The 14,593-nt window shown below is 43.0% G+C and overlaps 1 protein-coding gene across 1 annotated transcript; it reads left to right on the forward strand.

Annotated features, from left to right (window-relative positions):
• The first annotated feature begins 4,060 nt into the window (after nt 1–4,060).
• On the forward strand, nt 4,061–14,572 carry THEMIS2 (thymocyte selection associated family member 2). The gene is made up of 6 exons (XM_063312258.1): nt 4,061–4,184; nt 8,916–9,056; nt 10,113–10,337; nt 11,558–12,582; nt 12,984–13,164; nt 14,365–14,572. Exons 1-6 carry the CDS (start codon nt 4,091–4,093, stop codon nt 14,457–14,459), a joined length of 1,761 nt encoding a protein of 586 aa, XP_063168328.1. The 5' UTR covers nt 4,061–4,090; the 3' UTR covers nt 14,460–14,572.
• The last annotated feature ends 21 nt before the right edge of the window (nt 14,573–14,593 follow it).

The raw sequence follows: 14,593 nt of genomic DNA on the forward strand, positions 1-14,593 counted from the left end.
CAGGCCGCCGCCTTGTGGTCCTCATTCCCACACCTAAGGCACTGACCCTTGGCGAACCGTCGGTCTCTTCCCTCCTTCCAAGGCTGGGGTCTCAACTTCGCAGGTCCTGCAGCTGTACGGGGTCCTCTCACCGCCTCTGCGTGCTGCGCTTCCCTCTTTGCTTGGAGGAAAGTGTCCTGGGCATCCTCTGCCTCTCCTGCCAGCCGGATCCACTCCACCAGAGTGTTGGGGTTATTCCTGCACAGTGCCCACCTGAGTACATTCAGGTTTAGACCCTCCTTGAACTGTTCAATGAGGGTGGACTGGAACCATACTTCAACCTTACCAGCCAGGGCTTGGAACTCCATGGCATAATCTGCCACAGAGCACTGTCCATGTTTGAGGGTTTTCAGGGCTCTTTTCGCCCTCTCCCTTTCCAGGGGGTCCCTGAAGTGCAGTTCTACTGCCCAGAGGAACTCATTGCAGTCCTCAAGTTCCGGGGTGCCTGCCTGGCATAACTGGACATACCAGTCGGCGGCCCGTCCTTTTAATTTGATTGCTAAGGCATTTACTTTGCCTTTTTCCATTCGGAAGTAGGGACCCCTTTCCTCCATATAGTTCCTCGTGTTGGTGAGGAAAAAGGAGAGTTTTGTGGGGTCCCCATCGAACGTAATGCCGAAGTCCTTAATCGCCGCTCTCGGTGGGCTCCAAGCCGCATCTGGGCGTCTAGGTGTGCTTCGGGCAGTTGGGGCTCCTTGGTCTTGACGTGGGGATTCCCTCTGTCAGGTGTTGGGTGGCGTTGGTGCTATCTATTGCCAGCTCCCGCTTTGTTCCGGTCATCTCGCCATCGGGGGGTGCAGCCCATCTGGCAGGTTCCTGGAAGCGGACTCTGCCTGGCACTGTGTCGTCCTCTGGACCTCTCCTCCGTCTCTCCAGCTGGTGCGTCTCCGAGGGGGGGGTAAGGGGTGTCGGGCATCTGATGCCTGGTCCCTCCGCGCCCCGGCTGTGGGATTCGTACGCTTCTGCTAACCTCTGGAGCAGCTGCTGCATCGCCTCCAGCTTTTCCTCGACCGCGCTCAGCCTTGCCGCCGTTCGCGAGCCCTTCTTGGTGCGGTTGCCCCTCCACTCTCCTTCGGTTCCTGACGCCGTGGATGATGGGATGTCCCGCGGTTCTTCCGGGGTTCCGGGCGATCTGGGTGAGGATCCCCCCATCTCGTCGATGGTGGCCCACGTGCCTTGGGACTCATGGGTGGCGTTCGTTGTTGCTTCCCCCTCCAAACTCAATTCCGCGCTCTCCTGGACCTCGCTCCGTTGGGGCCTCGGGCACCTTCCGTTCGTGGGGATGGGAGTTCCGTTGCCGGTCGCCGGGTAGCCGCCTCACCGTGAGATGAAATCTTCCATCACTAGCTTGGTTCCCTCACAGATTTGATCTGGACTGGTGCTAGTGGAAAAATTTTTTTGCGATTCCCATCTTTATGTCAGGGTAGCCTTACTTCGAATAAGACACGGACTCACTTAGAGGGTCTAAGGATTTCCGAGTTTATTGAAGCAGAATCCATACGGAGAAAAAGACGGGAATGCAGGTGTGGTAGCAGGGTGTCCTGTTTATACCCTGGTGGCAGACCTTGTCCTCCTCCACCCCCCATTGTCCCCCAAGCCGGGTCCGGATGGGTGATTAGAGTTGGTATGGGTCTGACGATGGGTGATTTGGGCGATCTCCGATGTTCCCCTTTGTCTCTTTGCCTTCGTCCGGTGCAGGTGCATCCCCCAGGGTAATGGGTGGGAGTTCCCCCGATCTGTTAATGGTTTCCAGGTCCTGTCCGAGGTGCGCTCCTATTGTCCTGGTGATTGATTTTATGGGTTTGGGTGCTTAAGGGATGATGTGTGTGTTTAAAGGATAATGGTTATCCCTTCCTCTTTCCTGATGTGCATGTTCCCCGTTGTGATGCACTTATGCCTTGCAACGGGGAACATGACAAGAGATTTCTCTCAGCTGCATACTCTCTGCAAGCCTACACAGAAGGGAAACTGAAACTGAAACAAGTCCAGGCAAGTTCTTCCCCCCAGGTGCAAACATTAACAACCGAAAAGACGACAATTAAATTCAACCTCTTCACCTGGCCAAAATGATTAGTTACCATAGTAACCTTAATCTATAGTAGAAAACATATTAACAGTACTGATCCATTTAGTTTTCATGGCAAGAATACTGGGGTGGGTTGCCATTACCTTCCCCAGGGATCACATTTAGTCTGACCTCTCTGTCATGACCTTCCCATCTTGGGTGGCCCTTCACGGTTTAGCTCATGGCATCACTGAGGTGCTCAAGCTCCAGCACCACAACAAGGTAACGATCCTTTGCTGAAGAGGAATAACATACTTTGGGTACATCTTGGTTTTAGAAGGGAAACAATTCAATTGCCAGAATTCCTGTGGCCTCTTTCCTTTCTTCTCTATAAATCTTGTTAAGGATGATCTGTGAGAATCATGCTTGAAAAGGATGATTCACCACTGGCCATTTTTCCATTGGATAGAAAGTACAGTATATGTCCATATTCTTAAATGGGAACAGGGTTATCAATAATAGGAATACTTGTGAATTTTAGAAATCAGGAAAGTACTCAGATTCAGGATGGTGATTTGGAAAAAACTTGGATGAAGTTGATGCATTCAAACTTCTATAGCAGGGTTTCTCAACCATGGTTCCATGGCACCCTCGGGTTCCACAAGAGGTCACTAGGGGTTCCCTGGGAGATCACAATTTATTTAAAAATTTATTTCAAATTCGGGCAACTTCACATGAAAGAGGTCAGTTTCATTCTTTCATTTTAGTTTAAGAACACTGTTAATGCATATATACAGGCCTACCCATGAAACAAACATAATAATTTTGTGACTTCTGGCCTATATTTGACCCTAAATGTGCCAGGGTTCCCAGAGGCCTGAAAAATATTTCAAGGGTTCCTCCAGGGACAAAAAGTTGAGAAAGGCTATTCTATAATGCTGACTGGGAGATCTTTGAATAGCAAGAGTGCTTATTCATTTCCTCTTTTACTTAGTAAGAAATGAAGGAAGAGAATGAAAACACTTATTTGTGTACCTGGGACCTGTGATTTCAATCAGCAAGTGACACAATTGATACCCTTGCCTCGGCCAGATTAAGGCCAACTGATGCCCAAAGCACAGCTGAAAAATGATGTCCCTCAACAGAAGCAAAACTCTCACTCCATGAGACGGAAACAAATATGATATCTGACAAAACTTTCAAGCCAAACTTTTAAACTTTAGTCACTCCCCATGCCACAGAAAACATTTTTTTAAAAAAAGAATGCAGATTAAAATCGAACACGGCAGCTAAGTACAATTTTAAAAAATCTAGTCAAGTGTGGCAGGGAAAGAGTTAAGAGCATGATAGTTAGGGGGGAAAACTGTGGTGCCCCCCTCCCCTTGGGTCCCTACACACGTCCTTATTTTCTTAATGGTTAATCCAGGGCTGCCTTGCCCTTACTGTCAAACCACATTGCTGTACGAAGGGACAAGAATGCCTGATGATAGTATTTTCTTTACCATGCTGCCATTTTTCTTGAGTTAATACAAGGTATTGAATAACAAGGTATGATGAAATGTATACACTGAGTTTCTACTTCTTTCTCCAAAACTGGCCTGATATACTTCATCAGAGCTTCTTCTTCCACCTGATACTTTGCCTACTGTCAAGACAGTCCACGTGTGGATTTCCTTTTGAACCCTCTCTTCCTATTGGCAATTTGGTCACTAGCAATATAATTAGTCCAGGTTCCACAGTCCGTAACTGCAACCCTAGTGCAGAATTCTCACTAACAGCTGGTATCGCTTATGCCTGTGCCTTTTTGCCACTTCATTTTAGATACTAAGCCCATTCTAACAAAAGCTATTGCCTGGCTGAAAGAAACCAACAGGAAGCTCTGGCGTGCACTGATCCATGAAATCATGAAGAGTCGGAAGTGACTAAACAAGTAAACACCAAAGTTTGAAAGAGGAATTGAAAGTCACACTATTTAACTTCCACGTACGGAGTTCTCCTTCTGAAAATCTACAAATCGCAGCAGCAGCACTATCTGTAAAAAGAATTATGGAGCCTGTTCCCTTCCACCGTTATATATGTGACCTGAATCTCCATGCCCTCCCTAGAGTGGTGAAGGTCTGTTCGGGAGTCTACTTCCAAGGTGAGCCCTGCAACAGTTTCTTGCTTGCTGTGAACAGGTTCATTCTGTTAGGAAGAGATGAGGTTGAGCAATTGAGTTTTCATGCTGAAACTTTTCAGCTTGGTGCAGAACCTTTGTAGTACATGAGCGCCTTGAGGAAAGGTTGACCATTATCTTGGAGCGTTGATTTGTTCTACAATGGATCTTCCAAAAGTTCAAAGGTATAAAATATATGCCAGTTGCCAGGAAGCCTCAACAGAGAAGGCTACTGCCCCATGCCCAACATGAAGCCTTCTCAGAGGCACTTAGTTGATCACTTGGTGAGAGAAGCTGGTAGGCAAAGACCCTAGGTCTATTAGCAGAATTCTTATATCCTTAAGTGGCTTAAGTAATGTTATTGACAGCCATGAGGACTGTGGTCAATGGCCAAGCATTTGCACATCCCACTGCTTGGAAGGATGAGAACAAGTTCAACTGTTGGAGGACCGAGATGGGAAAACAAGAAGGATTAAATGTTGCAACATTTGTCCAGGGCACCACTCTGGTTGCAAAATTTTATAATTAAGTTGGTATCTACATACTTGTAGTCATATACGCTCTCGTTCATGGTAAGCAACAATATGCAAAGGAAAGAAACAGTAAACAGAAATTAAAGGCAGGAGATAAAAAAAGGAAGTATATCTAAATCTAGTTCACACTGACACCATTCTACTTTTCTGTCCCTGTAAACCGTCCTTGGTTCTACCACATCCAAACACTGCTTCATATATTGCCTTCTCTTCTTTCAACTTCTCTCTTTTTTCAAGATTCCTTCAACTCCAAGCATAAACATTTCAGTCTTTCTGTCAACCCATTAATTCCTCCTTTATATATTTGTCATATGATTCAATCCTCATTCATTCCCTTATAAATAACAGCAAATTGTACTTCATGATATACAGTATATTTTTAGCATGTTCATTTATAATTAAACCTACACCTTCCCTTCTCTTCATGTATTCATCAGTTCCACCGACCTAGTGGCAGATGGAATAAGCCCAGAATAATGCAGGCAGGATGTGCTTTCAGAAGTTATATATTGAATGAAGGCAATGAATCTTTCTGCCCAGCCAAGATGGGCAACTATTATTCATACCTTTGAAACCTACTGTAATGGTCTCTGTGTTGGGCTGTCCTTGATGACTATATGGAGTGGGTATTCTGAAACCTTTTACCAAGCCATTGTAGGAAGCAGGAGGAAGATTCAGATACTGCCTTAGGTCATAATGCATGCAAATTGTTTGGGTTGGGCTTTATAAGTCATAGTTCATTAAACATCGTTTTACGGTTTAGCAAATAGTGCTATTCATAAAACATGGCTTATCATTTAGCAAATAGTGCAAGCCTGATCAAATGCGGTTTATGCAATAAGCCATGTCTGAACCTACCAAAACTTGGCATGATGTGTGCATGAGGTATTCTACTCATTAATTATTCATATTGTCAGGAATCTCTTCCAAAGTTTTCTGATCCAAGTCCCCTTTGTTGTAACTGGAACCCTTTGATTTAGATCTTACCCTTTACAACAATATAAAGCATGTTTTCTCTACCATCATGTGACAGCATTCCTTTATATATTTGAAGATGGTGGTCATGTTGCTCTCTCCTCCAAGCTATTCCGTCTGCCATTTGTTTTATTTTTAACTGCTACTCATAGTTCTGTTTGATCAGAACTTGCACTGTGTTTATTTCAACATGAAGGAGGAGAAAGAGAAGGATAATAGGAAGGGGGGATAACCAAAGGACTACCAGCTTCCTGTCGGTCGTCAACACCCCCAGCTCCCCCAGGGACGAGTCCGTCACCTCTAGAATATCATCCATCCATCTTGCCCTTGGTCGGCGCCTCTTCCTTTTGCCCTCCACTCTCCCTAGCATCAGCATCTTCTCCAGGGTGTCCTGTCTTCTCATTATGTGGCCAAAGTATTTCAGTTTTGCCTTTAATATCATTCCCTCAAGTAAGCAGTCTGGCTTTATTTCCTGGAGGATGGACCGGTTTGATCTTCTTGCAGTCCAAGGCACTCTCAGAATTTTCCTCCAACACCACAGTTCAAAAGCATCGATCTTCCTTCTCTCAGCCTTCCTTATGGTCCAGCTCTCGCAGCCATATGTTACTATGGGGAACACCATTGCTTTAACTACATGGACCTTTGTTGTCAGTGTGATGTCTCTGCTCTTGACTTGTTAATCCAAACACTTGTTGTTGTTTATTCGTTCAGTCGCTTCTGACTCTTCGTGACTTCATGGAACAGCCCACGCCAGAGCTTCCTGTCGGTCGTCAACACCCTCATCTCCCCCAGGGACGAGTCCGTCACCTCTAGAATATCATCCATCCACCTTGCCCTTGGTCGGCCCCTCTTCCTTTTGCCCTCCACTCTCCCTAGCATCAGCACCTTCTCCAGGGTGTCCTGTCTTCTCATTATGTGGCCAAAGTACGGAAGCAACTGAACGAATAAACAACAACAAAAACCACATCTGGACTGCAAAGAAAAGAATCAACATTAGATGACAGCAGAGAATTAGTCTCTTTGCTGCCATTTAGCACAATAGTTGTCTCAATTTTTCCAGCCCGAATATAGTAACCTTAATGCAGAAGTTTTAAAATTGGAAACTAGCGATGCTATTGCATACACAACTAACTTGGAGATACGAAAAAGCAAACCAACAGCCAGTACATTTGCTGGCTTGTTCTGCTGTGGGTAAGAACGATGAGAGTGAGAGAATTCATTTATCGCATCTTTGAGCAAACTTTTCCTCATCTTTCACCAAGTGGTATCCAGGAAGTAGAGAGGGTAAACTGCTGACAAGCACTCTGAACAGAAGATGTAGATGTTAGCTTTGGAGAGCTAACATTTATGGAAATGTGAAAGTGAGAAATGGAACACAAATTTTTCATGTGTTCCATCATGTCCTTCAGTACCCACAAATGATTTACTGTATATTTCATAGGGTTATGACTCAGATATCATGCATTATGGACTTTTCAGTATACGTGGCTGGGATAAAAATATGTTTGTCTAGACAGAGAAGCTGAAACAAACATCCAAAAAGAAATCCCAGAGGGAGGGCAGCCCACTAATTACAACTAAGGACTATAAACTTGAGAGTCTAATATGTTAACTGGTTCCCAGTTCCTTCCTGGCATGATTCAAAGCTGATATTAATCTGTCAACCCTTTAATGATTTGGGATAATAAGTTCCTTATCCAAATACTAAGATGATCTTTGGAAGTCTGCTTAAGATAATTCTCCTGTTCTGAGATACAGCTGCCCAGACAGAATCAGGCCTTCTCAATGGTGGACCACAGCATTGAAGTACCTGCCCAAATAAAGCACACAATATTTGGTGCTTGCTTTATTTCTTTGGCACTCAGTTGAATTTAATTCTGTCTCCCAGGCCTTTCAATGCTAATTTTTTATGTTAATGCAGCTTTTAAACGTATTTTGCTCTTTTAGCAGAAAAAAATGAGGACCTTCATGAGGACCAATTCTCCAGAACTTCTCATATGTTTTGGTTAATGTTGGAAAAACTGGCCTGATTAAGAGTTCTGGAGAACATGAGAATTGACACCTTTCTTTGTGTTACAGGTAGTCCTTGTTTAATGACTGCCCCGTTTAATGACCATTCAAAGTTATAACGGCGCTGAAAAAGTAATTTTATGATTGGTTCTTGCACTCACAACTGTCATGTCCCAGAGGTCATATGATTGAGAGTTGGGTGCTTTGCAACCAGCGGACCTTTACAGCTGTTGCAACATCCCACGGTCATGTGATCGCCATTTGTGTGCTTCACAGCCAGCTTCCAACAAGCAGAATCAATGGAGAAGCTGGCAGTAAAATCGCAAGTCACAGTCATGTGATGTCTCATTTAACAACTATGGGTGATTCACATAATGACCACAGTGGAAGTGAGGTCATAAGTTTGTTGCGGTCACATGATGTCTTGCTTAACAACCATGTCTCTTAGTGACAGAGTTGCTGGTCATTAAGCAAGGACCACCTGCATTCAAATAACAGGTTATGGGTTTAGAATATTTTTCCCCATTGATCAGCACTTTGCTTTATTAAGTTGCAATCTTGCCCACATTTATCTAAGAGGAAAAAAATCTCTTTGAATTTTATGGGATTTTCTTCTGAGTAGACATGTAGAATTATCTGTTTCTAACCATTACACATATTTGATACTCACTAAGCACAATGGGGTGTGGTGGCTCAGCAGTTAAGACGCCAGGCTTGTCAACTGGATTGCAAGTTCGGTGGTTCGAGACCTGAGCACAGCATGGCGGAGTGAGCGCCCACACTCACCCCAGCTCTTGCCAACCTAGCAATTCGAAAGCATGCAAATGCGAGTAAATAAATAGGTACCGCTTCGGCGCAAAGGTAACTGTGTTCTGTGACTGTCACACTGGCCACATGACCGCAGAAGTGTCTTCGGACAACGCTGACTCTTTGGCCGTGAAACGGAGGTGAGCACCACCCCCTAGTGTCGGACATGACTAAATGGGAACCTTTACCTTTACCTTACCTAAGCTCAATCTGAATAAATATCTTTAGAACTTGGTCCTGGATGTAGGTTTAGCATGCTTGCATCCCAAAATAATTTGGGTTATTTTATTTTTAAATCAAAACTGTAAAATACTTCAATTTTAAATTGCATATTTCTTGGAAATCTCAGCTTTACTCAAAGGTGCTAATCAAAATGTTCTCTTTTCTGTAGGGTCTGTTTATGAACTTTCAGGCAGCGAGTGCTGCCTGTCAACAGGAGATCTGATGAAAATTGTAGATGTTCAACTCCAGGAGGTCATCTGTAAGAATATGAAAAGTGGACATGTTTCTGTGCTTCCACCAGCTTTTAAAGGTTGGTCCCTTAAGTGCCATTCCCTGCTTGCTCTAACACAGTTATAAGGCAAATGCTCTGTTGTGCAAAGACCACAGATTTAATCCTTGTTATCCCCCAAACCATGCAGCGGATTAAGGGCTGGATTCACACAACCACACTATTGTTCTCTGTGTAAGCCACAGGGTTCACATAACATGTTGTGAAAACAAACAAACCATATTGTGGTTTAGTTTGTAGTGTGAACCAAGTGAATGGAAAAGTTTTCTGCCAGAAATCTTAGTACCAGAAAAAGATTCACAGCTGCTGACTGTGGAGTTATGGAAAGGGTACCTAATGATTTATAAAGTTGTTTAATAATATTAAAGGTATCATCGCAGGATGTAAGATGTTCCAGGTAAAGCTGCTGCTGCTGCTGCTGCTGCTGCTGCTGCTGCTGCTGCTGCTGATTATTATTATTATTATTATTATTATTTCAGTTTTGCTCCCAGGCTGAACTATTTACTACAAGATTTTCTGACTGAGGAGCCAAAATAGCCAACCTTGGCTATTTTTGTCCTTTACATGGTAACATGCAGCATATGCTCCCAGATTTTATTTCTGCTGTTTTATAGTGTTTTGTTCTTTTGGTTTAACTAAATGTGATTTTTTAATGAGTTCTAGTCTGTATTTGTGTGATATAGCCTCATGTGGCACAGAGTGGTAGGCAACAGTATTGCAACCGAAACTCTCCCCATGACCCGAGTTTGATCCCAGCAGAAGCTGGATCCTCGGGTAGCTGGCTCAGGTCGACTCAGCCTTCCATCCTTCCAAGGTTGGTAAAATGACCTTGCTGGGGAAGGTGACGACTGGGGAAGCCAATGGCAAACCACCCTGCTCTATAGTCTGCTAAAAAAATGTTGTGAAAGCAGCGCCCCTCCAAAGGGTCAGACATGACTCGATGCTTGCACGGGGGACCTTTCACTACAGTCTGTATTTAATGTTTTAGTGGAAAGTTGGGACAAGTACACAGAAATGAAACTTTCTAAAAATAAGGTAACAAAAAGTAACATCCTTCTGGTTTGCAAAATTCCACAGGTTATTTTCAACCCAGCTCCGTGCCACCGTATCAAAGGAAACCTTCCATTCCAACTTCCCTCTTCTGTAAGGACAAGGGTTTAGGTCCTCAAGAAAAAAAACTCTTCACACTTTTGGAAGTTTTGCAATCTTCAACCATGAGGCACCTAAGGCTAAAGTGTGATGAAATTAGCAAGGATGACTTTCAGCTTTATCCTGTTTATAAAGTAAAAGTAATAATGCACTGTAAGTATTCAGACAAAACTGGTTTTATTCTAGGCTGCAAAAACTAGAAGAAGGAGGCAGTGTTAGCTCTGCCCTTGCAAACCAGGAAGGCAGATTTCAACTGAATGTTAGAAAAATATTCTTAACAATAAGAGTTCAACAGCAGAAAGTCACCTGGGCAGATGAACTCCTGCACTAGATGGGCTCAGGCAGAAGCTAGAGAGCCATTTGCCAAGGATGCTTTGATTTAAAACCCCCAAGAATAATAGAGTTAAAAGCATATTAACTGGAGCTGAAAGACAATTACCAGTGTGTGCTGGCATTTGCCTTTAAAACTCTAAAATGGCTTGGAAACCAAGCCCGTGAAATCCCACTCAGCCATGTCTTAGTATTTTACAATACTTCCCTATATCAAGTGTCTTACTGTATTATTGAAAACATGCTATATAATCACTAGAGGAGGCCATTTTGTTAACAGTGGGCCCACTGCTGAGAAAATTCTCTGCTTTGGTGATTTTGGGACGTCTTATCCATGAAGTATGGAGTCAAGTTCCACTTGACAGTAATTTTATTAGGAAGATATACTGGCATTTAATTCACAATCTTTTCACTGCCAGATTGACTTTTTTTCCTTATAGCCCCAAGCATTTGATTTGTATAATCCACCTGTCTGTTTGATCAATTATTCTTTCTGGCCTTTTAGTATGATGTTTAAAAAAATCAGTCTTTTATTGGAGTGTATTAGATTTTATAGCACTGAAACTTCAGAATTTTACTGGATTCTGAGTTGCTTCGTGAGAGATGGGCGGTGATGAAATTTTAAATATAAAATAAATAAATAAATAATCAAATAATCAAATAAATAAATAAATTCTATTAGATTTTAAATAATTTATTGTTATATTGTCCTATAGCGTTCTGGAATCTGATTTGATCAAAGTGGCAGAAAAATAGTTAAGTAAACCCAGAATAATAAAACATTACAACAAACAGAAGGAGTAAGTTCAGTTTTTTTTAAAAAGGGGGTGATGTTATAAAAAGAAACTACAGTATACACACAGTGGTCAGAATGTATCAAAAAGCCCAGGGAAGATTCAAGTCCTGAACTTGAGAACTTCCATAAAAAACAACTAAACTCTTTTTCATAGCCTGAATTTCAAAACAGAATGCCTTGTGCAGAAAATGTTAACTAGCAATAAAATCATAGAGCCATCTTAACACTGTGGTTATTTTCCTTCCAGTTCGAAAGGATGTAGTGACAATCAACTCAGTACTGGATATTGAGGTAATTGATGTCACTGAAGAGTCTCAGCACATCCAGTTTATCAAGCCACTGATGCTGAGTGAGGTCTTAGCAATGGATGAGGTGCTGCCCGTAGAGGCTGAGATCCTTGAGGGCCCAGGAAACCCATCTGTCTTCCAGAGCAAATGGGTCTCCCACCTTCACCAGGGCCAGAGGTTACACATCCATAACAAGGCATCGTCCCAGAAGATACTGGCCTCCGCTCGCAAAAGCAAGAGCCAGACCTGCTATTTTCTCATCTCCAGCAACTATGAAGGTTGTTTCCGAAGATGCCCGCGCAAATTCAGCAGCACTTCAGAGTTGGCCCTCAGCTTGGCCACAACCAAGCAAATTCATGTAGTGGTCACCAAGGACCATGAGAACACTGAAGGGGAATTTCCCTTGTTCAGTGTAGGTGACCGGCTAGAGGTGTTGGGGCTAGCGAAAGCTAGTGATCTTTCAGCAGTCGACCTGCTTGTCTGTTGTAGAGACAATGGAGATGAGGACAAAGAGCAGATACAGATACCCCTATTCTTGGAAGCCGGCTTTGTGGAGGATGTCCGTGACAGCAGGAAATACACCCTCAGTGAAGCAGCAGAATACCTACACTTGCCTTGTGAAGTGAAGGTGATAGCCAGTGATCACAATGCACATCCACTAGGCTGCATCTCCTTCCTGACTTTGCAGGCCCAGATCACAAAACCTTTCCTCACCGTCAGTCTGGCTGAGAACCCAAACCTCACATTTGAGCTTCATCCAGAATGGCTAGACATCTCTCTCGCCTTCACGGAAGGCTCAGCAAAGCCCACACCTCCCACCAGACCACCCACTGTTGAAGAGCTGTCTGAGGCACTTTATTACCAGTTGCTAAAGAAACTGCCCAGCAATGCGCCAGCACCCCCAAGACCCCCAAAGCATAAGGATTCTACGTCCAGTTGTCTCCAGGGGCCTAACAAAGGGCAGAAAGCAGCAGAATCTTCCAAGGTATTTCCTAAGGGAACAGTGATGGAATGGGAAAAATACAGCCGCAGAAGCAGGAATAGTAAAATCTTAACGGTGATAAGGTTTTGCTTTGACCAATTTGCAGATTAAAAAACTGTCCCTGAATTGTTAAAGGTGCCCCAAATGTATCAAGCAGCACATTTTCAAACCAAGGTGTTTATCATTTATATTTGATGTACATCAGGAAACTATGAATGACAAGTAACATTCCCCTTCCACACTCAGTACTAAGGCTCTTGATACTGGTGGTATCTTCCCTGTTCATAAGGGGAGGATGGCAGTAGAAAAAATTCAAGTCTCACAACACCCACAGACAGACTTTGGTTTTGAACCAAAGTTCAGTATGAATTATAACAGCAAACTGTCTTCTTGTTGTTTTCTAGCACTGCCTGTCTTCTAGCGAGGTCAACAGCGTGTCTCAACGATCTGCAAAGCTTTCCTTCCTGAAGTCTATGCGAATAAGGGCAGATCATGATACCCAGAACAATTCAAACCAGCATATCACAGAAAATAGACATCAGAGATTTCAGAAGGTCACAAATATTCCTTCCAAGAAAACCACAGGTAGAATTCATTTTCCCTTTATGTCCATTACATTAAAAGTCTCCCAATATAACAAAATGAGAGCCAGTTTGGTTAGTAATTAAGGCACCGGGCTAGAAACCAGGAGACCACAAGTTCTAGTGCCACCTTGGACACAAAGCCAGCTGAGTAACCTTGGGCCAGTTACTCTCTCTCAGCCCTAAGAAGGAGGCAATGGCAAACCACTTCCAAAGTCTTGCAGTCACCAGGAGTCAAGACTGACTCAAAGGCACCAGTTTGGTCTAGTGGTTAAGGCAATGGGCTAGAAACCAGGAGACTGAGACTTCTAGTCCCACCTTAGGGATGAAAGCCGGCTGGGTGACCTTGGGTCAGTCCCTCTCTCTCAGCCCAGCTCACCTCACAGGGTTGTTGTTGTGGGGAAAAGAGGAGGAGGAATGAGTATAAGCTATGTTCACTGCCTTGAGTTATTTATAAAAATAATAAAGGTGGGAAAAAATTATATATAAGTATATATAATAATAAAAATAAAACCAAAGCAACCATATTCTGACTAGACTGGAAAACGTAGCTAAGAATTCTTCAGAATTATACAAGCAAAAGAGTCTCACCAGCCGCAAAACACATGTTTTGCACGTGGAAGATCCCAGGTTTGAACTGTGTCATCTCCAATCATACTAATTACACGATTCTAGTAAATTTTGCAATGGTCAAAAAGAGCCCATTTTATTACATTTCATTTTTGTTAGTAAGCAGCCATTATAGATCTGCAGTTAAGCTTTAAAAAAAACATTCATATCTAAGCACTAATCCATCATAAAATCTTTCATACTAAAAAGAGAATTGTGGACAGAATTAAAATACAAAGGAAGATGGCAGAATAGCCTAGTTTATGCTTGCTAGTTTTCATATATATTAGAGAAAAATTCCTGGCTAGAAACATCATAAAGCCAGAGTCTAGAGTTTTTAAAATTTTGAGTCCTTTGCTTTGGTATGTTATTAGGCACACGTTATTAATTGGAAAGATATGACTTCAAATACTGTTCAGCTACATTTAATGACTGGTGTTTGGACTGCAGAGAATTCATTGGCTTCCTTAGGCTTGTTGTATTTTTTATAGCTGGCACCTTCTGGAGGATGTTGAAATACTTGCTATCTCTGCTTTTTAGCTCACAGGCAGGAAGTAAATTGTAACTATTTTAAATAAAGCATGTTTCTTTTCAGGAACAGCCTTCTGTGATGATTCCAACCATGACTATGAAGAAGTAAATGAAGAAATGAATGTAACAATCCACAGAATGCAAAACGCAACTATTTAATACTGAGAAGCATCTACAGCGCCATAGCCATCTTTCCTTCTCATTTTCCCCCATTGTTTTTAACCAGCAGCTGGCAGCCTTCCTTTCAAATTGCAAAACACTGCACTGTGGGGCTGTAATAGCACTCTGATGTC

The sequence above is a fragment of the Candoia aspera genome, chromosome 10 (assembly GCF_035149785.1).
Source record: "Candoia aspera isolate rCanAsp1 chromosome 10, rCanAsp1.hap2, whole genome shotgun sequence".
Classification (NCBI taxonomy): domain Eukaryota; kingdom Metazoa; phylum Chordata; class Lepidosauria; order Squamata; family Boidae; genus Candoia; species Candoia aspera.